General features: G+C 34.1%; 2 protein-coding genes across 2 annotated transcripts; one reads left to right on the top strand and one right to left on the bottom strand.

Annotated features, from left to right (window-relative positions):
- Nucleotides 1–59: 59 nt before the first annotated feature.
- LOC123921088 (structural maintenance of chromosomes protein 6A) lies at nucleotides 60–24,911 on the bottom strand. The gene is made up of 28 exons (XM_045973483.1): nucleotides 24,437–24,911; nucleotides 23,897–24,002; nucleotides 23,500–23,633; nucleotides 21,303–21,358; nucleotides 20,846–20,932; nucleotides 20,456–20,776; nucleotides 14,354–14,467; nucleotides 13,546–13,680; nucleotides 12,087–12,163; nucleotides 11,921–11,996; nucleotides 10,401–10,475; nucleotides 10,169–10,273; nucleotides 9,036–9,205; nucleotides 8,812–8,914; nucleotides 7,769–7,881; nucleotides 6,567–6,771; nucleotides 5,541–5,672; nucleotides 4,753–4,867; nucleotides 4,557–4,642; nucleotides 4,374–4,469; nucleotides 3,639–3,775; nucleotides 3,349–3,451; nucleotides 2,076–2,155; nucleotides 1,888–1,966; nucleotides 1,677–1,734; nucleotides 1,146–1,243; nucleotides 850–944; nucleotides 60–323 (listed from the first exon to the last, which is right to left on the bottom strand). Exons 1-28 carry the CDS (start codon nucleotides 24,597–24,599, stop codon nucleotides 266–268), a joined length of 3,177 nt encoding a protein of 1,058 aa, XP_045829439.1. The 5' UTR covers nucleotides 24,600–24,911; the 3' UTR covers nucleotides 60–265.
- On the top strand, nucleotides 15,499–17,015 carry LOC123921089. Its single transcript, XM_045973484.1, has 2 exons — nucleotides 15,499–16,198; nucleotides 16,519–17,015. Exons 1-2 carry the CDS (start codon nucleotides 15,613–15,615, stop codon nucleotides 16,551–16,553), a joined length of 621 nt encoding a protein of 206 aa, XP_045829440.1. The 5' UTR covers nucleotides 15,499–15,612; the 3' UTR covers nucleotides 16,554–17,015.
- Nucleotides 24,912–25,442: the final 531 nt, after the last annotated feature.

The following is a 25,442-nucleotide window of genomic DNA, read 5'->3' as shown; positions in this document are numbered from 1 at the left end:
AATTGAGATATTTTCACCAATCAAAGAGAAAAAGTGCTTAAATAGGCAAAAGGCATAACTTGGAAATAACTTTAACTAATTACATTAATTAAAAATTCTGTATATTGCTTCAACAAGCTCTCTCGCACAAAACAAACATAAAATACAATTAGATATAAAACATCATGAAATACAACAACTACAAATAATTAGCAGATGAAGAACCAAAAAAGATTTCCACAAATGGACTTCAAGTTGCCATAAATATATCGATAATCACAGGTGATCAAGTACGGGGAGCTGCCATTTGCATCTTCTTTACCCTATTCCCTGCCTTCACCAAGCTGCACATGCAAACACAAAAATACAGTCAAGATTCTTTTAAACTATTCTTTTAATATTTCTTCTTTTATAAAAATAAATTTATCCAAACAGAAACTAAATCAAGTAGTAGTAATTGAAATTGCAGGGGTTAAGCTTAAACAGTAGTTAACGTTAAACTTTCTATCTCCCATTATTTTTCTCTAGTTCTTAACACCTACCTACTCAAAGTAATATTTTAGGTCAACTACTAGTATTTTTTGGTGTAAGCCGTTTATCCTCTGCGGGCAACTGCAGAGATTAATCGCTCGAGCCTTGTGGGACCCAAATGGGTGGCAAACTAAGAGTTTTAATGTTGCTGCATGCCCAAACTAAAGATCGAACCCAGAACCTTGGTTAAGCTAGAAGAGACATGTGTCATCTCATCTAAGCGCTTTTGGGTGGTCAGCTACTAGTATAGTACAACGAGTACAAGCAACACTTAACAAGAATCCCAATATTCTAGCAATCAACACAACAAAGAATCATGTCTACTCTTGAAACCAATACCTAGTATCATGTGGGGTGATCAATATCCACTGGGATCCTTGTGCCTCGGCAAAATCTATCAGAGTGTCCATGCTAATTTTTCTGCTTACTGCGTCCTGCATATCAAAACCAGTTCCATAGTAGGAAAAGCTTGTCAATAAAGATTTTAGAACTTTGTATAGTAGATGCTTAATTTCAAACAACTAATTGATATCTAGAGATAAAATTAAGAAGTGTGCAAACAAAACACATAATGATCTATTTAGAGTACACAGGAAAAATTATAATGGTGAATTATTAGCAGTAAACAGTCATACCATAAAGACATCAAATTCATCCATTGCTCTAAATGGGGACTCTGTCATTTCATGAAGGGCTAATGCAAAGCACAAAGTTGAAAAAGATCGCTCTCCACCTATTTAACAGAAAATAAATAAATAAATCCACATATATAGACAGATGTTACGTTACCCTATAATTCACATAGGCTCTAAAGATATAAGATTGTAGATACTGTTGTTGTCTGGATAGCATTTTGTTATATCTATAATGACTCATGCTAGCTATTTGGATTTTTATTTTTTCTGAAATTAATTTTATATGGATTTTGTGTTCTATTATAGCCCTATATTGTAATGCACCCATATCCCATGTCTTAACCGTGCTTTCTGGTTTTCCCTCGAACCCAAAAGTTACATAAGAACAAATAATACAGTTATCGTTTTCTAATGTTCCGCTGCTTTGAAACTAAAGGAGACAAAAGAACTAATAGTTTATCCTCTGACAGAAAGTATAATATTGTATTCTATAATAATAACACCACATCAAACATTATGCAACAAACGAACCTGAAAGCCCCCTTGTGTCTCGAACGGCTCTGTTTGATGCATCTTGGGGCATCTGTACCTGTAAACAAAGAAAAAAATTAAAACAAGTAAACATTTTAGGTCACACACCTGAAATGAAACGCAAGAAACATTTCGCCAATTTGTATCTAATTACCATAAAAAGATTGAAAATAAAAATAAAAAGTATCCAAGACAAGGGACAGGAATTTACCTCAATCGATAAGGTCTTCTGCTCATAATCAACTTTGATAACTCCACTGATCCCCTTCTTTTTCAAATGGCCATTAAATCTGATCATGAGGATAATTTAAAGAAGTCCAGGTTAAGAAAAAGAAAACAAAATCCTCTTGACAATGGAAAACATAGCAACAAAAAAGATACATATGAAAGGATTCATACTTCCAAGAAAGCTGATGCTTGAGATTAGTTGCGTTAGTCTGAAACTTTCTCATCCGAAACTCTAAAGCACTTTGGCAAGCCTTCAATAAACAATAAAATCACCTCAAAAATGATGAATTTGTTACTGTGTATAAATCAGATCTCACATTCACCTCTATTTAAAATATTGTATACAATAAATGCAAATTTATATGAATTGCTAATTGAAATCTTAATCTATGATTCTGATCATAAATAATATATATAAATATATGACTTTCATTCTAACATTCCCCCTGAAGTTAAAGCTTATTAAGTGTAGACTTGAGGAATCACTTTCTCAATATTATTTCAAAAGTAATTAGAGTACAATCACTAACCTGTTTAAATGAACTATGTTATACCTAATGGGGGACTAATTAACAGGCCAAATACAATCTATGCAAATAATTACACAATTTCAAATTATACATACAACACTCCCAACCCAACTTGCAAGTTAGCTAAAGTTTTCTATTGGTAAGCCCTTTCATGCCCAAAAGGAATGTAGGCGGGAAAGTGGGTTGATAAATACACCCTACATTCCTTCTGGGCATCAGCAGGCAGATGTATGAACAAAGGGTTTACCAACCGAAACATTCAATCAACTTGCAAGTCGAGATTTGAGAATGATAAATATTTATTCACCAGCTTGGAAGGGAGGGATATATATTATATTATGTAATTATTTGTATAGATTGTATTCGGCCTGTTAATTAGGCTCATTAGGAATAGCGTAGTCTATTTGTAATGTTTCATGATTGTACTCTAAATACTTTTGAAATAATACTCACAATTATTCCTCAATTCCACGTAGAGAATAGAAGCATTCCAAACTTCCAAAAATCAGTGATGAAGACTCAAATCAGTGATATCCGACTTCAAATAGGGCATATTCTAGGATAACAATAGTAAAGGCGGAATTTCCAACAATTTGTATTACCTTTCACTCTAAATGAAAAATATTTGGTTGCAAAATAATATAGAATTAATTTAATTTTCCAGAACAAACTACGTGGAAAAAGTCAACTTTTATATGAACACATAAAAGCACATTAATGATTATACATCTAATACAGAGCTTCAAGCAGGAGTCCTTCGGCTTCAGGTTAAGTGTACATTATGCATAAACCCATGTAACAAACCATCACAAAAACATAAACTTTTGGGAGCAAGCACATAAACAATTTTACTATCGAACAATATCCATAAAAAATGTATCAATGGTAAGATAACATAACCAAACAATACATACACTCAATTTCTGTCGAAGGGCTTTGTAAACTTGCTGCCTTCTTATAATCTTTCGTTCTTTTTTTTTATATAGCATCCTCATATCATCAATAGATTCGGAGTATCTACAGAGAGAAACAAAAAATAATGAAGCATTATTCAATGTGTGAATAGACTGTGTGTGTGTGTGTGAGAGAGAGAGAGAGAGAGAGGGAGATAGAGATAGATAGATAGATAGAGAGAGAGAGAGAGAGAGAGCTGCTGCTAGCATGTAATCCTATAATAATGTGAATCAATAGTCTAGTGTCATGCCTTTGGCTCTCACGCTTAAGTGTACGATTTAGATCTTCTAGTTGGCCACTGATTTGCTCTGGGGTTTGCCCATCACAACCTCCTATCGTAGCAAGTTCATTCTGACAGCAAATTACAGAAGCCTTCTCAGCATTTACCTGCAGTTTCAACCAAGGTTGGTCTCAATAACTATAGTTACTACTATATCTTCAATGATATATAATGCATAAGAATTATCGACCCTTATACACAGGTTTTAAAAGAACAATAAGGTCCTTTGGTGTTATGCTCTTTGTGTGACAGGATAGAGTATCCAGCAGGAGAAGATATGTTACTTGCCAGGATACTAGAATATTCTATTTGAACATTAACACTATTAAGGGAGTACTTGTATAGTAGTATTTGCAATTATTTTATATTTATGACATTTGATTTGGTTTAATGTGTGATTTTGTATGTTATGTTGACTTATGACATTTTTAAGTGGGATTTAATTCTTAATGGTGTGAAGTTATGAATATTATATTATTTTTCCTTTTAACGTTATATGAAAAAATTAAAATAATTATTACTGGTATACCCTCAATCAGACCCTTGAGCCTTGAACCGCACCGGTTCAATGCTCGGTCTGGTTTTGATTAGTTGCTCTCAACAGACCATATATTACCTTTGCCTTAAATCGTAAAAGTGGCAATGATGATCCATGATTTAATCTACAAAATTAGATGACTATGACTAATATAATTCAAATTGCACCTCACGCCTTTTTGTAAGCTCCAGATAGTGTTCCTCTGCCTCCTTAATATCATGTAGGACCCTGGTTTTCATGACATTATCATAATGATCCTTCGCCTGTAGTTTTTTAAAGATAAATTTATTATTTAAGAAATAATAGAAATTATCATGTGTTAGCATTGCACGAGAATAAAGAAAAGATACCTTTTTTGCTGCATCGATTTCTCTTTCAATATCCATAAGTTCACTCTCAGCTTTCTCAAGGGAAGCAATTTCAGTATTCACTGATTCTACATTTTTAGGGTACACAAATGATTATGCACCATACAACATTTCTACAGTTGAATCAACATAACTGCATATTAACACACTCAAAGAATTAACTAGCAATGCACCATACCACACAATTCGTCAAATTTTACTTCAAGATCACTTGCTTTTCCCACTGCTTCATGCCTCCTCTGCTCAAAGCCTTCTAGCAACACCTCCTCTGCTTTTATTTTTTTGTTTATTTCCTAGCATTTAATTTAATAAAAAATTGATTAAACTCTGTGTTAATAAATTATCACATTATGCAGTAGGGACCAGTCAACCATGTTTCAAAAGGTATTAGGCAAGAACAAATCTCAGGGAAGCAAGATGCTTGCTTTAGACAAAACTGGAATTCTAGTAGTGTATCTATTTATTTGATTTTAATTTCACTCCATTTACCAGCTTTATAACTGTGATGTTCAATATAGTTAATCCTTTTAATACCCTTAGTATTATATAAATTCACTAAGATTTTCACATGGTTCCAATTTGAGCGAAATTCAAAAGCAGTTGCATGAATCTACTATACAATTCATTTGTCCAAATTGATTGATCCAATTACTAGTTTAAATTCAATATAACAAAATTGGTTATATCACAAATAAAAAACGTTTTGATGTGAGGTTGTATGGTTTCCTTTCCTCTATGCTCCTCTATTTTTATTTTATTTTTCTTATCCCCTTCCACCAGAAGTGTAGAGAAATGGGTATACGCCTACGAAGTTGAATTCCACAATACCAAGCCCCCATCGTGCGCCCCAAAACAAACAAGCAGAATACTTTTAGAGTGAATTATGGCACATTGAGCCTTCAATTGTTTACAAAACTGCTTATACCAAGTAATGTGTTGTAAGAGAATAGATGATAGAAAACATACTGAAATTTCTTCAACAATCTCATCAACTGAGGACAAAGGTGTCAAGTTACGCTCAGCAGCTTGTTGATTTGTTGCCTCCTCCAAAGCAAGCTTCTTCGAATTAAAACTTTTTCCAGCATTAAAACAAAGCCTCTAAAAGAAAAGAAGAAAAAAATATTGGAACAAATACACATCAACGAATATTGGATATATGAAAATGCAAGAAATTAAAGTAAAAGATTCTTTTCTTCAAGCATGAAACATATTTTTATCTTGTCCCCTTTAAAATGTCTTTAATACCAAGGAATTCAATAAGTTAAATTTTAAGGTATCCCAATATATGTTCTTTTTAAGCTTGTGGTAATCATGGTTTTTGCTTTTATGCAGACATTAACACAATGTTTATTCAAGGCAATCATGAAGGCTTTCCTATTTATGGATTTGCAGGCACTCAAGAGCTCCACAAGTTTTTTTACAAATTTAATGAAGAAAACAAGGATTTAGGAGGGTAAAAGAGAAACTAGCTGTAGACTTTGAAATCAAGGATCCTAGCCTTGAGATACTTTCTTGGTATGAAGGTGGCTCGATCAAAGAAAGGAACTGTAATCTCACAACAAAAATACATTCTGGATATCTATTTAAAGAAGCATGAATGAGTGGTTATAGGCCAGCTGACACCCCCATGGACCCTAATGCAAATCATCTTTGGGAGAAAGCAAGTGTTCTTTGATTAATATGAAATGCAGAGACTATATTTAAGTTGACTAATATGAATAATGGAAAGGGTATAGTTATTCAAGTTCCCAGTGAGTAAAGGTGTGAGGATGATACATAGTCGTGCTAGAACAAGATAGAGCCAAAAGGCTTTATTTGTTATTGTTGTGATAGTCGATTCGCCACTTCTTTTCATGAAAACAAAATCTAAATATTAGCTATATAGGAAAGTTATATTTCAGCCTGGTAATTGTGCACACAAATTGTTTAGAAAGATAATTTTGAAAACCGCAAATCACATAACAATGGTCTATAATCTAAACAATGTTTCACCTTTATAGAATTCATCTTCTTGTCTAGATCCTCAAGCTTGAGCTCTGCATCTTTTTTATTCCATTTATAGTCATTTGCAGCTTTTTGTTCATCGGAGGCATCATTACTAAATTTCTCAATGGCATCTTCAACAGAACTACTCAGACGACCATATCGTTGACTCTTATTTGGAGGAAGAGTTGTCTGTACTGGACCTCGCGAAAACCTAGAGATAACTTAGATTAGAAAACACAATTCCAATTTATGGATGGAAAATGCTTAACTGTATATATAATACCTAGAAATTTCCAATGTTTGAGGCTCTAGCCCATACAAAACTTTTGCAGTGAATCAACAAAACAGCAGGAAGTAGGATGTTACATATGCTTACAAACAGGTATTGCATTTCAACATGATAGAAATTGGACAAGTGAATAGAAAATTCAGAGAAAAATAATAGTCTTTTAAATTATGTTTTTCTATTCGGAATTATACACGTTACACCGGTATTTAGCTCAAAATGTTAAGCTCTTTTCACAAGGTTGCACCTAATTGTCAGAAAGAGGAAAACAAGATGCATGTGAGAGAATTTGTGTTTTTATTACACACCAAAGAGTAAAAATACAACTCTTTAACCCCCATTATTGAGTAAAGCAAAAAATGAAGATGTGTATGTGAGAAAGGATGCCCGTCATGGCAGTGCCATAGGCTGAAATAGCATGTTTATAATGGAGGATATATTTTGGCTTTCGCCATCGACAACACTGATGATAAATGATATTCATAAACGAGAATGTTTCAAATGCTTAATTAAAATAACAATACATAAATTTTAAAAGCTTATTTATTCTACCTTTTTAGGAAAAAATTAGAACAGGTGTTCATTATATTTTTAGATGTGCCTGAGTTGTGTTTGAGTAGTGTCGAGGTGTGTCGAAGCAAAGAAAAAAGGGTTCTTTCGGTCACTTGTCCAAGTTGTCAGACACCTGTAATAAGAGTGTTGGACACGGGTGCATGTCGGACACAAAAACACGCCTAATTCTAGTGTGTTTGTGTGTGTAGCGCGGTAACCCAAATCTAATCAAGAACCAATGGATGCTTTGCAGGTAACCCGTACAAGGCCAACTGAAAATGGTTTACTACTAAAGTTCCTTGGCATGAATGGCAGCCAGGAGCAATAATGTAGGACACATGGAAGGCAAAGTCAACCAGCATTTACTTACATTTTACAACCTTCCACAGTGAAGACCTCCTTCAGATTTTGGATCCTTTCTTCAAAGGCAACAACCTTCCCAGTATTATAGTCGTTAACAAGCACTTGTCTCTCAACATTTCCCTAGAAAGCAAGAAACATATTAGAAATACTAATAAAACACTAGAAACTTGGAAGTATTGCTATTTTAATGTTTTGCCAAATTATGTTTCTTCTACAGCAGGGAGATAAATAAAATCACAATATTAAAATAGAAAACGCAAAAGTAAATGAGGATTTTAATATAAGGAAATCATCAAGAGAAAGAAATGGCAACCACGACAATTTAGGACGACAAGAGATCGTTCTTGCAAAATAAAAATAGGACAAATAAAAGGAAACCCAAAAAAAAAGAATATATTCAACAAAACAAAGCTACCCAAACTCTAAAGATTTCCCGAAAACAAACCTATGGTATAAATGCGATGGGCGGTTCACATAAAGTACAGGCGAAAAGGATCTTTTCATCCAAAGAAACATCCTCAAAGAACCACCATATGATCTCATAGGAGCTTATCATCCAAAAAAAAAATCCTTAAAGTGAGAATTACATCCCATTCACATACACAACAAAGAAAAAAAAAAAAAAATTGCCACAAATAATTGGCTTCTTTTACTTCTCCCAAATTTCATAAAGCTAGTCAATAGACACTGATCCAAGGACGTAGGGCGAATTCAACACTACCATAAAATACCAAACCAAAAATACATCCATAAGGCAACAGCTATAGAGCAATGCAAGAAGTAAGAACAAATGGATATTAACGGTGATTGATGAAGAGCTAGAAAATATAATTAAATAACTTCATGTTATGATACAAGAGTTAATTAAAAGAGAATTACTAGTTAATTAAAAGAAGATATCCTACCAGCCCCAATATTAAAGAACAATTAAAAAAAGAAAAGAAAAATCATCTCAAAGCTCATATCTTTTCAATAAAGCAAAAAATAAAAGAAAAACTTCTTTGAAAAAGGATATTAAATGCAGTGTAAGCAATAATTTTTAAGAATCACCAGATCGACTAAGACATTCATCACAGTGTGATTCTCGCATTGTAAGATGGAAAACACTGACGGATGGTTTGTATTAGGAAGCATGTGGTGTGGTATCATCAACCTAAGCAGAGAATAAAACAATTTGATCACAATTAGACACAAGATATGAAAAAGAACCAAGAAATTACACAAAAGAGCATGGTGACACTGACAGGCAGACAAATATGGGCCAAATAATATACCTTGGGGTTGAAAAATCATAAATAATAATTTGAAGATGACCATAGTTTACTTCATTCGCACATTGTTTCAAAAGACGAAAATCCTTGTGATCAGTCACTATAAAAGAATTGAGCATTCTCCCAATGGCATGTTCAACAGCCACCGCCCATTTATTACCATTAAGCAACTTCTGTTAAACCATAAAAAGCAGTCCCAATAATGATAACATTTCACAAGGAAATTAAGTAATTAACACCAATCACCCATTTATTAAATTTAGCAACTTCTATTAAATTAAATCATAAAAAGCCCTACCAAATACTACTAAGAAGTGACTTTAACTTAGTATGGAATGTAATTGACTAACCATCTTAGAAAGATTAATCAACTAATGAAAGTTAGAATTTTTTTTTTTTTTGAAACGGCCAAAGTTAATAATTAGTTGTCAGATTAAATTTTTTCTTCTTTGTCAAGGTTTGAACCCTACAGACCTCCCACTCCTTTAACCCTTAGCTCAAATCCGTTGAGCTACCCAACCCACCCAATGAAAGTTAGAAATTGAACTTGGAAATGACAATAGACAAATGAATAAATTAGGGATGGAAAGTGTAAAAGAAGAAGCGGCCCATACAGTTTAGCAAACACAGCCTAGGAAAAGAGATAAACAAAAACAATCTTCAACATAGAGGCTATATATTGGGTGCATTTGTTTAAGCTTTAAAAAAAATTAATTTGTTTTGAGAAAATCTAGAGATTCTTTTTTAGAGATTTCTGAAAAAATCTAAAGCTACTTTCCGTCTATTTACTATCATAAAAATCACTTTTTTTAAAATGTGAAGTCCGTAAACTTAAGTTCCTTGGTTTTAAAAAAAAAAAGATTCTAGAAAAGCTTAATCTTAGGATTAGCTTTTCATTTTGGGGTTAAAAATGATTTTCTAAAAAATTATGACAAACACTATTAAAATGATAAAATAGATTTTTTTAAGAAAAGAATATATTTTTCCTTTAAAAAATAAAAAACAAACGCACCCATTATCATCTAACAAATAAACCCCCTAAAAATAGTCGTGCGTATAATAAAAAATGAGTGAAAGAAAGATACACAGAAAATAATGTGTTAAATATTACATGAAGGCATCCTAAACTATATTACCAGATGAGCACCAATTGGACCAATGGGAGGCATCTTAAACCTTTGATGACATCTTTCAATTACACGTAACAGATTAATCACTTTATTTCCTCCAAAAGCCATGATCTGCTTCCAAAAAAGATTGGCAGTGTCATGAAAGACTCACAACCAGTGTGCAAGGCATTGTCATAATTTGTCATGGAACAAAGCAAAATAAACAAACATAGAAACCAAAACTGCAAGATTTGCATACCTTGTTGCTTTGTTGTTGTTTAATATTACGAATATTAAGCATGATTTCATTATACTTCTTTTCATGATCTCGGATCTAGTAAAAGCAAATAAATTATATTAAGTAATAAACAAACTATAAAGACTAGAAGAGCTTTCAAAAGGATATTGTAATTAAACTATGCAAAAAAAAAACTTTATATCAAAAGTATCTTGTGCATCATCAGACTATTATTCACAAAGTTAAAAAATTTAAAGTCAAGCAATAATGCAGCACATTAAATTAACACTGGTTATGTTGCATAGGTGAATTTCCTCAACTTCACACAAAATACAAAAGTGCCAACTAAAGTTTTTGAATGAGCCTCAAAGTATAATGGTGTACATTATTAAAACCCTAGATAGTAAGATACTTCTCCAAAACATTTAATAATTTTTGGGAGTGGTAAGGTGGTTTGGATGTTTGGGGGACTGACACTGACATAGGGGTTGAAAGTGATAAGGAAGCCGTGGGTTCAACACCCTGACAAACAAACTAACAACTACCATTTGTCATTTTAAAAGAAAAATACATATTTTTCAAAAACATAATTTGAAATATTTGTGGCCGTTTTGGAGACCACGCATATATTCTCAGATTCTGAAACAGGAAACAGCTTACTTTTAGGTTGCTGCACTGGTATTTATTTATGTTGTATTGTTGTAGACTTTAATACTATTGGTGCATATGTGGATTTGTTCAGAGTTTAGAGCAATTCCTTGCACAATTCAAGACTTGTGAGGTATAAGAAGACAAAAGACACAAGGCTTTATAGTTTACGCAGGATATGGTGTCATTTTATGCTTATCAATGTAAGGGGTCGAATGCAATAATTTTGGGTTAAATATGTTGTTGCTCCCTATAAAATTGGGTCCTTCTGAGTTGGACCCTATTAAAATTTAATGAGCTTTAGTCCTCTATATTTTAGATGTTTGTGAATAATCCTTGCTGTTAAAAATATGCTGGGAGGAGGATGACGGAATGCTGACTGGGTCTTGCCAGGTGGACATTTTAATCTACATGGTTGCATCCGAGTGGCAAGAGAATTAGCAATTACTATTAGTTTTATCTTATTTATTATTCACAATCATGTTTTAATTAATTAAAACACTTAAATGACATTAATTTGTTATGCAATAAATGAAAAATAAATTATTCGATTAATCCAATTAATAAAAATATATAAACAGGGATGATGGCAGTAGAAGAAACAGAGGTGTCTCTTGGACACCCAATAACCAAACTGAAAAATAAACTAGGGTTGGCCTTGACGGCAGCTGAACCCAACGATAAAAAAGGTAGGATTTCAAACCTTGCCCTGGATACCAAGTTGAATAGTTTAGAATGATCAACTTGTATTTCACAATGAGATTGTGCAAATATATATACAGGTGAGAATCTCTCAAGAATGGAAAAGTAGAAAATAAAAGAAACTATATTGACGCTAATAAATGGAGAAATAATCAACAAAAACCAATGACACAACAGAAGTGTTATCGCACCTTATCATCAATCATTTTGGTTTCGTCCTTTAGCCTAATTTTGTTGTTCATTAATGTAGTCTCTTCTTCTCTCAATCTAGAACAAAAAAAGTAACGTTAGGAAGTGGGACTTCTTCAAATTCAAGTTAAACACTGATATGAAAAGCCACATAAATAGAATCAAAACCTATCCAATTCGGCCTTAGCATCGTGAACCTCATCTCGAAGCCCCTTGAGTTTTTCCTCCATGTCAGATTCTTCAGCCTGCATTGTTGTGAAAATAATAAGCATAAAATCTTTTACCTTAAAAAAAATAATGGAGCTGTCATCATATATTAGACATTTTATGTCATGGCTGTGAAAAGAAAGAAAGCAAGTGAAACGGTATAACAAATGGGTTGTTTAAGTTGAAAATGGTATATATATTATTCTAAGAATCTTGTGTTGGGCCTAACTCAACCATACGAAACCGGCATTTAAGATGAGGATTGCCCCCACTTTAAACATATCTTCAGGCCATCTCTCATCCAATGTGGGACTCTTAACAAATATATTACTATATTGTATTATAAGCCATCCATCACAGTTTTTTCAATACTATGTGAACAAAAAATAGTAATATACGGCATGGTTTTTCATTGAACCAAAATTGGTTTTTTACCTTTAAAATTGTTACTAACCCTTTAACCCTAGCCGCAACTTCATCCTTTCTCTCACGTATCGTTCTATGCGCCTTTTCTCACTCTCACGATCCAAAGCTTCTCACGCATTCAAGCTTCTCATCTCTTCGATCTTCATCTGCTTTGTTCTGATTTTTTTTGTTTCTCTATGTTTCTTCAACCTCTGCTTTTGCTTCTCTGTTTCTACTTCAACCTCTGCTTTCTATTTTCTGTTTACTCTGTTTCTATTTTCTCCAAGCTCTGTTTCTTTTTCTTTTTTTTTTGTTCCAATCTCTCTTTATTTCTCCAAGCTATTTTTGTTCTTTTTTTACTTTATTAATCTAAGTGTTGGAGACTTGACTTTTGCTTATTTATTTTGCTTGACTTTTGTTGGTAATTTTTAGTTACTTTATGATGAAGGTGTTGAAGACTTGAGATTTGTGTTTAGAATTTTTTACTTATGAATGTTTTATGGATTTTGAGATGTTTGTTTAATTTTACATTAATTATATGTTTATAGTAATATTTATGTAATTTATAAAAAAAATGAAATAGCGGCATCCCGGCCCTCCCGCTCCCTGGGATGCCGCTATCCCAATTTTGGGGTTGGCCGCTCCACTCCGCGGTCCGGGATTAACTACTATGGCATGAATGCTGAGCAACTCAAGCACATTCAGAAAAATTCTTCCTTCCTATTTTTCTCACACGCATATATCCATACACTTAAGGATTTAGGTATATCTGTTTAGTTTAAATTGGGAAAAGTTTATCTATATAGAATTGAGTTCGGGGTTTTCTCAAGCAATTCAGGTGGTTGGATGATAAGAAATCCTCAAACAAGAAGAAAACAAAACAAAAGGAGAGGAACAGAAACAAAGAAAATTATAAAACCAAGCAAAATCACCATAAAGATAATATAGTGGCAGATACATGGAGAAAGGCAAAAGAAGCATAACTAAATGTATCTATAATAGGGACTTGTATAACCTGGGTATTTTTCACATGTTGCTCATGAATATCCTGCATTTGTTGTTCAAGCTGTTTGAGCTGTTGTACCAACTTCTGTATGTTACTAGTTTTGCATTTGCACTCTCGCTGAAGTTCATATGCTTCTTTTTTTGCCTTCATTTTTTTTTTTTGGGGGGGGGGGGGGGGGGGGGGGGTGCATTAGCTACCAAAATATTTAATATCCATAATAAAAAATAAAAGCACAATAACAAAAAGGATTAAATATGTTTTTAGTCCCTATAAAATCATGACTTTCCAAGTTCAGTCCATAAATAAATTGTATTTACTTGTTGTCCCTATTTGGTTTAACATCCGTCTGTATAAAATTTAATTTAAAGGTTAAAAATATTTTAAACATAATGATAAGATATAAGTAATATGGACACTAATCTTATGAGTTATGAGATAATCTAAGATTAGAACTAATCTTACAGGATAAAGTACAATAATCTAACATAATATTAAGATATTTCAAGATACTTTTTTATATTCTAACATAAAACAGATTTCTCCATAAGATTATCTTTTCTCTCTCTTGGAGTACTGTACTGCAACATAAAATAGTCGTATTACAAAAGAAAATAAATCTGACATAGATTAAATAAAATGACGTGTATAAGGTGGAAGTTACAAGAGTAAACAAGCATAATAAAAACTGGTAAAGAAGAATTGAAATATGAAATTTTCATCTAGATTTTTTTTTTTTAATAAACTAAGTCATCTAGATATTGTTAAAAAGCATTTTTCAAAAGGGGAGTAGGAGTAAAACCTCCCACCTCCAACATACCGATGACATAGAGCGGCTTAATATTTCCTTCGTTTCCTTAACTTTTGATGTCGTCATACTTGCAATTTCAGCTTTCTTCGTAGAATAGTTTTTACTTAATTTTTCAAGCTGATGCTGCAACGAAATAAGAGTCCCATTTAACTCTTAAAGAATAAAATATAGGCTGAAAAGAAAGAGTGAAGATAGCAATGGCAGATAAATATGTTAGAGTCTACATATAATAGGCGATCTATTGCAGAAATGAAGAATGACAGCATCTTCAAGCCAAGCACACATAATAACAATATAAGCAGCAACCTCTATAGCACTGTGGTATAGTAACACAGAATAATATTCTATATTAGATAAACTGTTGAAATATTTCCTATTTAGTACTATTTATTTTCTTATTTAAGAGTCATTATACTTATTTAAGAGTCATTATATTACTCCTAAAATAAAGGAGCTGAATTTGTATTTTCTCTCCTATAAAAGGAGCTCTTCCCTTCATAATAAATTATTACAGTCAGTTATCACTTATCACCCATATGCTTTTCTACATGGTATCATGAGCTCTGTTAGGGCTAGGGTGATACTGAAAAAAAAAAAAAAAAAAAAAAAAAAAACACTGACGACCCGTTCTTAATCCGACCCGACCGATCCAAACTATGGTGGATCCTACACAAACACCACCTCCTCCCGGAGGTCGTGGAGGCGGCGGCGGCGGCACCAACATCAATTCCGGCAGCTCCAACAACAATTCCGGCAGAGGAAGTGGATTTGTCATTCCAGAAATGCCCAGTTTCATGGCAAACAACAATTTTAACGGTGGGATTGGTTATGGCAGAGGAGATCCCAACAACAACTTTTTTGGGTTTGGTTATGGCTACCCATTTGATGGTGGTTACAGTAACTCAGGAGGTGGAGGTCAAAATAACTCTCTTCAGGTTAATGTTCAGAAACTGGATGGCTCAAACTACCCTGAATGGTCCCAAACTGTTCGACTTATTCTAGAGGGCAAAGGCAAGTTGGGTTTTCTTACAGGTGATATTCCGATGCCTGCAACAACACATCCTAATTACAGGTTCTGGAAATCTGAAAACTCTTCTATTATTGCCTGGCTTATTAATAATATGGAGATAGGTATGAGAAAAACATACATGTATCTGCCTATAGCAAAAGATGTTTGGGATGCTGTAAAACTGTCTTACTCTGATATTAAAAGTTTCTCTCAAATTTATGATCTAAAATCAAAGTTATGGAATTTAAAGCAGAATGACATGGATGTCACTACCTACTATAATGAATTGATGGCCCTTTGGCAAGAGTTGGATCAGTGCTATGATTATAACTGGAGGTGTACTGAAGACAGTGTTCAGTTTATTAAGACGCAGGAGAATGACCGTGTCTTTATTTTTCTTGCTGGTCTCAACAAGGAACTTGATGAAGTAAGAGGTAGAATTCTTGGAAATAATCCGCTGCCAACCATCCGAGAAACTTTTTCAGAAATCAGAAGGGAGGAGGCTAGACAAAAAGTGATGATGGGAAAGCCAAACTCAGCAACTGATGGTTCTGCCCTTGTCATAAACAACTTCAATAAAGACAGCAAGAAATATGGTAAGAAAAATGGTAAACTCTGGTGTGATCACTGTAAATTCTGGTGCTATCACACACAAGAGACTTGTTGGGAACTTCATGGAAAGCCTCCTAATTGGAAAAAGAAGGGTGAGGGTCGTGCACTTCAAGCAACTTCTGATCAAGAGCCGCAGTCTTCCGTAAATGCATTTCCATTCACTAAGGAACAACTAGACCAAATGTACAAACTCCTAGAGTCTCAAACACCTTCGTGCTCCATAGCCCAGAAAGGTAACTTTCCAAAATCAGCCCATCTTAGTGTCATTCCTAATCGTACATGGATCGTTGATTCTGGAGCCACCGATCATATGACCGGTGAATCCAGTTTATTTTCTTCATATAAACCATGTGCAGGAAATTTCAAAATTAAAATAGCAGATGGTTCTCTTTCAGCCGTTGCAGGAAAAGGTTCTATTGTTTTGTCTCCCTTACTAACCATCCAAGATGTGTTACATGTCCCAAATTTGTCTTGCAACTTATTGTCTGTCAGTAAGCTAACCGCAAATAAAAACTGTCAAGCTCATTTCTTTGATACTCATTGTGTTTTTCAGGATTTGATCTCGGGGAGGATGATTGGCACTGCTGAGGAAAGTGGTGGACTCTACTACTTGGAAGATGAACAAAAAACCAGACATCAATTTGGACCAATAAGTTTTTCTCCTGTTAAATCTTTTTTTGTTTCAAATAATAAGGATGACATTATGTTGTGGCATTTAAGATTAGGCCACCCTAGTTTTAAGTATTTAAGTTCATTGTTTCCTAAACTTTTTGTTGAACAAGACATTTCGTCACTTCAATGTGAGGTTTGTGAGTTTGCTAAACATCATCGAAGTGTTTTTCCAATTCAATCTTATAAACCTTCAAAACCCTTTTCAATGATTCATAGTGATGTTTGGGGGCCTAATCGAACAAGTACTTTATCCAACAAAAAATGGTTTATCACTTTCACAGATGATCATACTAGACTTTGTTGGGTATACTTGTTGAAAGAAAAATCTGAGGTAGGTCAAATAATTAAAAACTTTTGTAAATTGGTGCAGACGCAGTTTAACACCCAAATACAAGTGTTTAGAATTGACAATGGTACTGAATTTTTTAATAAAATTGTTGGAAATTTTTTTCTTGAAAATGGAATTGTGCATCAAAGTTCATGTGTTAACTCACCCCAACAAAATGGGATTGCAGAAAGGAAAAACCGGCACCTTCTTGAAGTTGCACGAGCACTACTATTCTCTACCAATGTCCCTAAATATTTATGGGGTGAAGCTGTCTTGACAGCTGCACATTTAATAAACCGTATGCCATCCCGTGTTTTGAAATTTCAAACTCCTTTGCAAAGTTTCTTGAAATATTTTCCAATTGCTTCAGTTCTATCTGATTTACCACTTAAAATATTTGGATGCACGGCTTTTGTTCACGAACACAAGCATCTTGGTAAACTTGAACCTCGTGCAATCAAATGTGTTTTTATTGGTTATTCATCTTCTCAAAAAGGTTATAAATGTTTTGATCCTAATACAAAGAAAATATTTGTAACAATGGACGTTACTTTTTTTGAAAACAAACCTTTTTTTGGTAATGATCATCTTCAAGGGGGGAAAACAAATGAAGATTCTCCTGAATTGTTTGAAAACTTAATTATCTCAGAAGATGTGTATATATCACATAATTCTGTTCCATGTACATCTGCACCTAAAGAAAATGCCTTGGAAAAATTAGATGAACCTACTCCTTCCATGAGTAAGGATCGATCAGAATCCGAGGCAACAAATCAAAACAAAGATCAAACAAATGTTTTTTCTGAAATTAATCAAAATGCACCAAATAAAGATCCTTATAATGAAACAGAAAAAAGATTTGAGGAAGGAAATCCAATTTGGAAAGGCAAATTTTATGTCAGAAGAAACAATGATCAAGTAGTAGAAGACCTTGTTCCTCAACTCAGCCAAGAATCTGAACCGAGTGAAAGTCAACCGACTCAGACAGGTAAATCTCTCCTTGATCCTAATTCTTTATATACTGATCTTGATGTCCCCATAGAACTTAGGAAACAATATACTGATCTTAATGTTCCCATAGCCCATAGGAAGCCAGGTAGACCATGTACTAGGCACCCCTTGTCTAACTTTGTATCATATTCAAACTTGTCTCCCTCTTTTGCTGCATTTACTTCTAATCTATCTAGTGTCAAAATTCCTAAGAATGTACAGGAGGCTCTAGAAATTCCAAAGTGGAAGGAAGCTGTTTTTGAGGAGATGAAAGCTCTTGAAAAGAATAAAACTTGGAGTGCCACAACTCTGCCGGCAGGTAAAAGAACTGTGGGATGTAAGTGGGTGTTCACAATAAAATACAATTCTGATGGATCAATCGGAAGGTACAAAGCTCGATTGGTTGCAAAAGGATTCACTCAGACCTATGGCATAGATTACTCAGAGACCTTTGCCCCTGTTGCAAAACTTAACACAATCAGAATACTCTTATCCCTTGCTGCTAACTTAGACTGGCCTCTCCATCAGCTAGATGTCAAAAATGCTTTTCTAAATGGTGATTTAGAAGAAGTATATATGGATTGTCCTCCAGGTTTTGAAGAAACCTTTGGGTCACAGGTGTGTAAACTAAAGAAGTCCTTGTACGGGTTGAAACAATCTCCGAGAGCTTGGTTTGAAAAGTTTACTCAGTCTGTGAAGAAACAGGAATATACTCAAGGACAAGCAGATCATACTTTATTCATAAAGTCAGGTCAAAATGGAATGATAACTGTTTTGATAGTCTATGTTGATGATATTATTCTTACAGGTAATGATGAGATAGAAATGGAGAGATTAAAAAGAAACTTAGCAGCAGATTTTGAAATCAAAGACTTGGGTCCCCTCAAGTATTTCCTTGGCATGGAAGTAGCAAGGTCAAAGAAAGGAATTGTTGTTTCTCAGAGAAAATATGTTCTTGATCTCCTACAAGAGACAGGTATGAGTGGTTGTAAGCCTGCTGACACACCGATGGACCAAAGTGTCAAACTTTGGGAGAAAGGGGACACACCAGTTGACACTGGAAGATATCAGAGGTTGGTTGGAAAATTAATATATTTGGCTCATACTCGTCCTGACATTGCTTTCTCTGTTAGTGTTGTGAGTCAATTCATGCATGCACCATATGAAGAACACCTTGAAGCAGTGCATAGAATCTTGAGATACTTAAAAGCAACTCCTGGAAAAGGGTTATTCTTCAAGAAGACCAATGATAAAAATGTGGCAATATTCACTGATGCAGATTGGGCAGGGTCCATTATTGATAGAAAATCAACTTCAGGTTATTGCACATATGTGTGGGGGAATCTAGTGACTTGGAGAAGCAAAAAACAAGGAGTAGTTGCAAGAAGTAGTGCTGAAGCTGAGTTTAGAGCAATGGCCCAAGGAATTTGTGAAGGTATGTGGATTCTCAGAGTCCTAAAAGAACTGAAGATAGAGGTAGAACTCCCATTGAAATTGTACTGTGACAACAAGGCAGCTATAAGCATTGCTCATAATCCGGTTCAACATGATCGTACAAAACATATCGAGATCGACCGTCATTTCATCAAAGAAAAGATAGACTCTGGTACTCTCTGCTTGCCATTTATCCCTTCCAATCAACAGACTGCTGATATATTGACCAAAAGCTTGGGAAGAACAACATTTGAATACTTGATCAGCAAGTTAGGCATGATTGACATCTATGCACCAACTTGAGGGGGGGTGTTGAAATATTTCCTATTTAGTACTATTTATTTTCTTATTTAAGAGTCATTATACTTATTTAAGAGTCATTATATTACTCCTAAAATAAAGGAGCTGAATTTGTATTTTCTCTCCTATAAAAGGAGCTCTTCCCTTCATAATAAATTATTACAGTCAGTTATCACTTATCACCCATATGCTTTTCTACATAAACCAAAAGCAATGCAGGTTGGGCGTGAAACTTCTCCATCCACAATCCTTGTGGTAATAATGAAGATGATACATCATAAAAAATAAGCAATTAAATTATTAAAGTTGACAATACTGGGAGTTGTTGTCAAAATGGGCACTATAAACAGACACCTGATCAAATTCACAACTTTCATTGTAGACCTAACGTGAAGAGAGAGATGGAGGGGGAGAGAGAGAGAGAGAGAGAGAGAGAGAGAGAGAGAGACAGAGAGAGAGACAGAGAGAGAGACAGAGAGAGATGTAATTGAGTTTGTTGTTATTTGAATTTTGAACTGCTTGGCAGTTATGAAGGGGACATTCCCTGTGTTGGAAATAATAACAAAAACTCAATTACACTCTCTATATTCAATCTCTATCTCAGGCTTTCTAGAGTATACATGAAAGATAGGAGGTTTATAAGAGATATTTGGGGTCCTAACATAAGATCACAGTAAGGAATGATATTCTCAAACCACGCAGAGAACTTCACATTGTGAAGACTTATGAAAACTTCACTTTGAGAAGATAATGTAAGTAAACATACCAGTTGTTTATCTATCATAGCTTGGCAGGTAGGAACCCGACTCTTCAACTTTTCAATCGTTACATTTTGTGCCTCAAGTTTCTTGTCCACATCATAAACCCATGACCATGCAAGTTTCTTTTTTAACTGCTGAACCTGTATGGAAATTTGTTCGACGTGTTCCATCGTTTTAATTTTAACCTGCAGCTCCTTAAGCTCCTTCTCTACAGGTCTTATAGCGGCCTCTAATTCTTCAACTACTCCAAGTGCAGTATTTATTTCACTGGAAATGCTTTCCAGAAGATCATTGACTTGCTGAAGAAGTGTCGCCTTGTAAAAGAACTGTTTAATCAAGTGTTAGCAGAGCTTCTGAAGAAGCTTTATCAAAAAAAATGAACATGAAGTAATCACCTTAAATTTATCTTTGTTATTCCCAGAGTGCAGGAATTCTCTGCTTTTGTCTTGACTCATAATCACACATGGATTCTCCACATCAATCTGCAAAATAAAAAGACTAAACAATAGGTGCAAGAATGAAGAAAATCACTTGAAAAGAAATAAAAGGCATTGCCAAAGATTTATTGCTTATAATGTGAACAAAGAGATAGAAAACTTTGCATTTTAATCATATATACACATCAGAGACCTTCCCAACTTCTCAAAATAATTGTTGATCACTTTTTTTATGGAACAACATTATTAATCGTGAACTAGGCAAGAGCTCGTTAGTTCTTCAAGTCATCCATCTTTATAAAGAAGTGTTAGAAACCATGCATGCAAGTACTACGTTACAGAAGTTACCAAGAAGCAAAGCAGAACAACAATTTCAGAATTAAAAAAACAATGACATAGCTGAGAGAAAGCATACATTGAAATGTTCAATGATTTCCAGAAGATCTGCTTTCCGACTGAAAACTTTCTTTCCTGCCATCAAACTCAGAATGTAAGTGTGTAAAACATCCTCGACAATCATTGCCAGAACTTATTTTGAGTGTTGTTAAATTACGGTAATATTTAATTTTGAAATACCAAATATATTGAACATATCAGACATCTCTGTCAAAAAAAATATCAAGAAAGACTTCTATTTTTTACAATCAATATAGACTTTTTATCATTAAAGAATAATAGAGATTGATAAAGAAAATTATTAGAGAAAAAGAAGAGAGACACTGCGTAGGGATCAGACAGATAAACCATTTTGAATTTCAAATTCTCTAATTCAAACCACAACAGATTCAAACAATTAACTTAAGATGGAATATATGAGTACAAGAAAATCCACCAACAGTGTTAATTTCAACATGTTAAACTGCAATTACAAGGAGTTGCAAATATCTGTTTGGAACTCCTTTAAATTTATTCAACTTGGGATCCAGAGTTCAAATCTTTGTTTACACAATTAAATCTCAAACTTTTGTCATGTAACCGAAGCTATGTTAATGTTGTCCTGTCCATCCCGTGTTGCAGAGTGGGGCGGCCATCCCCAAAACTGGAATCGTGGGATTACGGATTGCAGAATGGCCAACATTATAAAATAATTTTTATATTGTTGGAGTTGTGGGAGTTTAGATAAAAAAAATGGAGAACATAATAATAACTTAATACTGAACACCAACCCCTATATATCCCATACAAGATTCTAATCCTAATTAGGCAATTCATGAAAAAATTCAAGATAAAAAGTGATGGATGAATTGACAAATCATTGCAAACTTCCAACCTAAGTTGTCAATCTTAAATAGTGGCATGCAGCAGCCGACCCCGAAATTGAGATTTTGGTAATAGCAAATTGAATGATGGTTGATATTCTGAATTATTTTAGACAGTATATTACAGAAGACAATTGGGGGATTCCCAAAAACAAAACAAAAAAACAGGATTTTTCACCTAAGATGAACATAAAAAAGTGTAGAAAACAGGGGAGAAATCAGGGTCAACGAAAAATGAGCAGAAACCAGTCACTGGTCACCAGAAACTTGTGGTTAGAGGCAGGGTAGCACAACGCAGGGGCCGATTACCATTACTTCAGAAGAAAGTGAGGGAAATGGTTCCAAGTTTCAGGTGCTAAGCCCTTACCCTGTGTGAAATTGATAGGAACCAAAATTTAAAGAAGGGTAGAAACTGCTTTATTGATTGAAAATAAATGTATTACAAAAGGAAACACCCTGTAACCCCATGGTAATAACTCTAAGGTTCAAACTAAAATTAAGTAATTAACACTAGGTTATTACCCCTTGCCATGCAATAGGCTCAAAGGTATGAAATAAGAACAATGGGATCGAAGATTGAATTTATGACTGAGTATTGAGGATTAAACCTCTTACAGTGACTGGAATTTAAGAAACGATGGATGGAGTTAGTATTGCCTTGCAACAATGGAAACTAACAGAAAATAAATGATATTCTCAGTGTGAGAATATCCCTACTGAGATGAGAATGACTCTCACTCCTCAGTCCCCAACCCCACTTCACAGCCAGTCTGCCTTGCTTCACTTGTGAGGTCGTCTTCTAATACCTTCCCCTCCTTCTCTCCACTGATTCCCTCCATCTTAGTAAAGATAAGCTCAACTAAATTGATTTCCATAAGCTATTCTTAGAGGCTTTAAGGAAATAAACCCATACGAACATATAGCTACTTTTATGTCAAAAAATACTTTTAAGAGCTTAATCAAACACATCTAAAGTGATTAAGTCAAAAAATATGCTCAAAATACGCTTCAGAATAGCTCTTCCAATTGCCCACACATTCCCTCACACGAGATCCATTTAGGCATGAAGTGTATATAATGCACAAACAACCTACTTTGTGCTGAATCAACCTTTTCATAGAAGAATAAAGGAAGCAAGTATCAAACTCTAGGCCGTTTCAGTATAAAGGCTCTGATAAGATGTCCTGATCCAACCAACTATCCCAAAAGCTTCAAATGAAGACACGGTGATGGATTTTATATATCACACTTATGAAATGTTAAATCTAGAGAAATACCATTGTAACTTTCCATTGTTTCAATAGGCCAACAAATGACATATATCTCATGAAAATTAGTTTGTTGTATACACACCTTGGTGATCTTTCAATGTAATAGAGCTTGTGGATTCCGATATCCTACGTTCTACAATGATGACATCACCATATATTTCAGGCTTGAAAGCATCCTCTCCTTCATTTTGAATTTCAACATGGATGACAGCATTACTACAGAAAGACAATAGAATAAAGAACCATGTAAAAACATTATGTTGGTCGTTTAGATTATCAATTCTACCAGAAATTGTGTGTTTTCTTCTTTCTTACAATTTAAAACAACAGTAATAAGTAGTTTTGGCATAGGACATTTGAAGAAAACAAGGCATCCAAGTTTGCTCATAATATTAATCACTTTGAAATTTTTATAATCTTCGCAATGAGAGAGAGAGAGAGAGAGAGAGAGAGAGAGAGAGAGAGCAAATGGCATTTACCTAGCACCAGTTTTGATGAAATCTTTCAAAGTAGATGCTCTTTGAGTCCCTTTAGCTCGACAACCAAATGCGACACACAACGCAGTAAGGATTGCACTTTTACCACCTAAAAATGTCAAAGCCAAACAGACAACATGGATTCCTTAGAAAACAATTTTTACTATGAATCATTTGTCCTAAACACAATCTCTAGATTGAAATTAAAAAGATCACATCTCGCAACAAATCAAACACAACCCCAATGTAGAAACTTATTACAAGTGTTGTTTGCTTCAGTGGGTCCCACTATGGCTAATCGTTTTAATCAACTCACTCTATACACTTACCAAAACTCTCTTAAGAATCCCATTACAATTGCTAGATTCATAAACTTACCAAAACTCAATAAATCAACATTACATTAGCACATGCAACAGAAAAATCATAAATTTCAACAAATTACAAAAAAAAAAAAAAAAAAAAAAATCACAATTTCAAACGGAAAAATAAACAAATAGAACGGTAAATTGAATGCAACTATGGAAGAAGAAAATAACATACTTCCATTTTGTCCAGTGATGAGATTAACGTGATTTCCGAACTCAGTTTCGTGATTTGAATGACACATGAAATTTTCTAACCGAAGCTTTTTGATGATTCCTGCTTCAAGAGATGGTGAAACCCTAGAAGAACTAGAATCCCCTGTGCATCTCGCACGCTTCATTCTGGAACGTTCTCTTCACGATTACAGAGAGATGAAATAGCGATGAATTGGAAATTTGGAATGATGAAAAGAGAAAGAAAAAAACCCAAAATTTTGAGAAGAGGAGTGAATGATTTTTTTTGGTGTGGCTACGAAAAAAAAAAAAAAAAAAAAACCTTGTAAAGTGTGTCAATGGCGGGAAAACTCGTCACAAATCTTGGGCTAAGTTGGCTTTGGGTTTGTGATTAGCGATTTACTTTTGTTTACCTATCATCGCGCACTTTACAAAATTATCAAAATACCCTCGTCCGCTGCTTAAGTAATGGATTTTACGTTTAAAATCTTAAAAATTTCATGGTAGGAGGATGTTTTTTTTCTCAAAAATCTGCTACTTAAATGGTGGATGTATAAAAATGAGAAATTTTCATATTAGGGGGTGTTTTTTTTCTCAAATTTCACATTTTTATAACATCCGCTACTTAGAGAACTGGTAAAAATATTGAATTTTCATGTCGGGTATTTTTTTTATCAAATTTCACATTTTTATAACGTCCGCTACTTAAGCAGGTAATTAAGGTAAAAAGGTAATTAACCATGTTAGGGGATGTATAAAGCTGAATTTCAAGGGGTAGGGGCAAATAAAGTTGGCAAAGCCTGGGGTACTTTTTTGTGCGATGTCCTAATCTCGTAATTGAACGGTTAAATTATGTGAAAAATAATCTGTTATTAAGTGGATTAAGTTAATAGAGACTTACTCCTGGAGTCAACAGATCTCTCCTCTTAATAATAATATAACAAAGTTAATTGGTATCGAATAGACTTACCAAATTACCCTAAATATTTCTAATAAAATTTCTAATTTTT

Source organism: Trifolium pratense, linkage group LG4 (genome assembly GCF_020283565.1).
Source record: "Trifolium pratense cultivar HEN17-A07 linkage group LG4, ARS_RC_1.1, whole genome shotgun sequence".
Lineage (NCBI taxonomy): Eukaryota > Viridiplantae > Streptophyta > Magnoliopsida > Fabales > Fabaceae > Trifolium > Trifolium pratense.
Note: the sequence above shows the minus strand (reverse complement) of the source record. Positions and strands in the feature narration are given on the sequence as shown.

Bases quoted from the DNA above. Each gene is read 5' to 3' on its own strand.
- LOC123921089 (XM_045973484.1), top strand. From the start codon at position 15,613: ATGGATGTCACTACCTACTATAATGAATTGATGGCCCTTTGGCAAGAG. The intron at 16,199-16,518 runs GTAACTTTCCAA...TGTGTTTTTCAG, and splicing joins GTGCTCCATAGCCCAGAAAG to GATTTGATCTCGGGGAGGAT.
- LOC123921088 (XM_045973483.1), bottom strand. From the start codon at position 24,599: ATGAAGCGTGCGAGATGCACAGGGGATTCTAGTTCTTCTAGGGTTTCA. The intron at 9,206-10,168 runs GTAATATAGTTT...ATGGTTTAACAG, and splicing joins GTCCAATTGGTGCTCATCTG to AAGTTGCTTAATGGTAATAA. The intron at 1,244-1,676 runs GTTCGTTTGTTG...TCTGTTAAATAG, and splicing joins AGACACAAGGGGGCTTTCAG to GTGGAGAGCGATCTTTTTCA.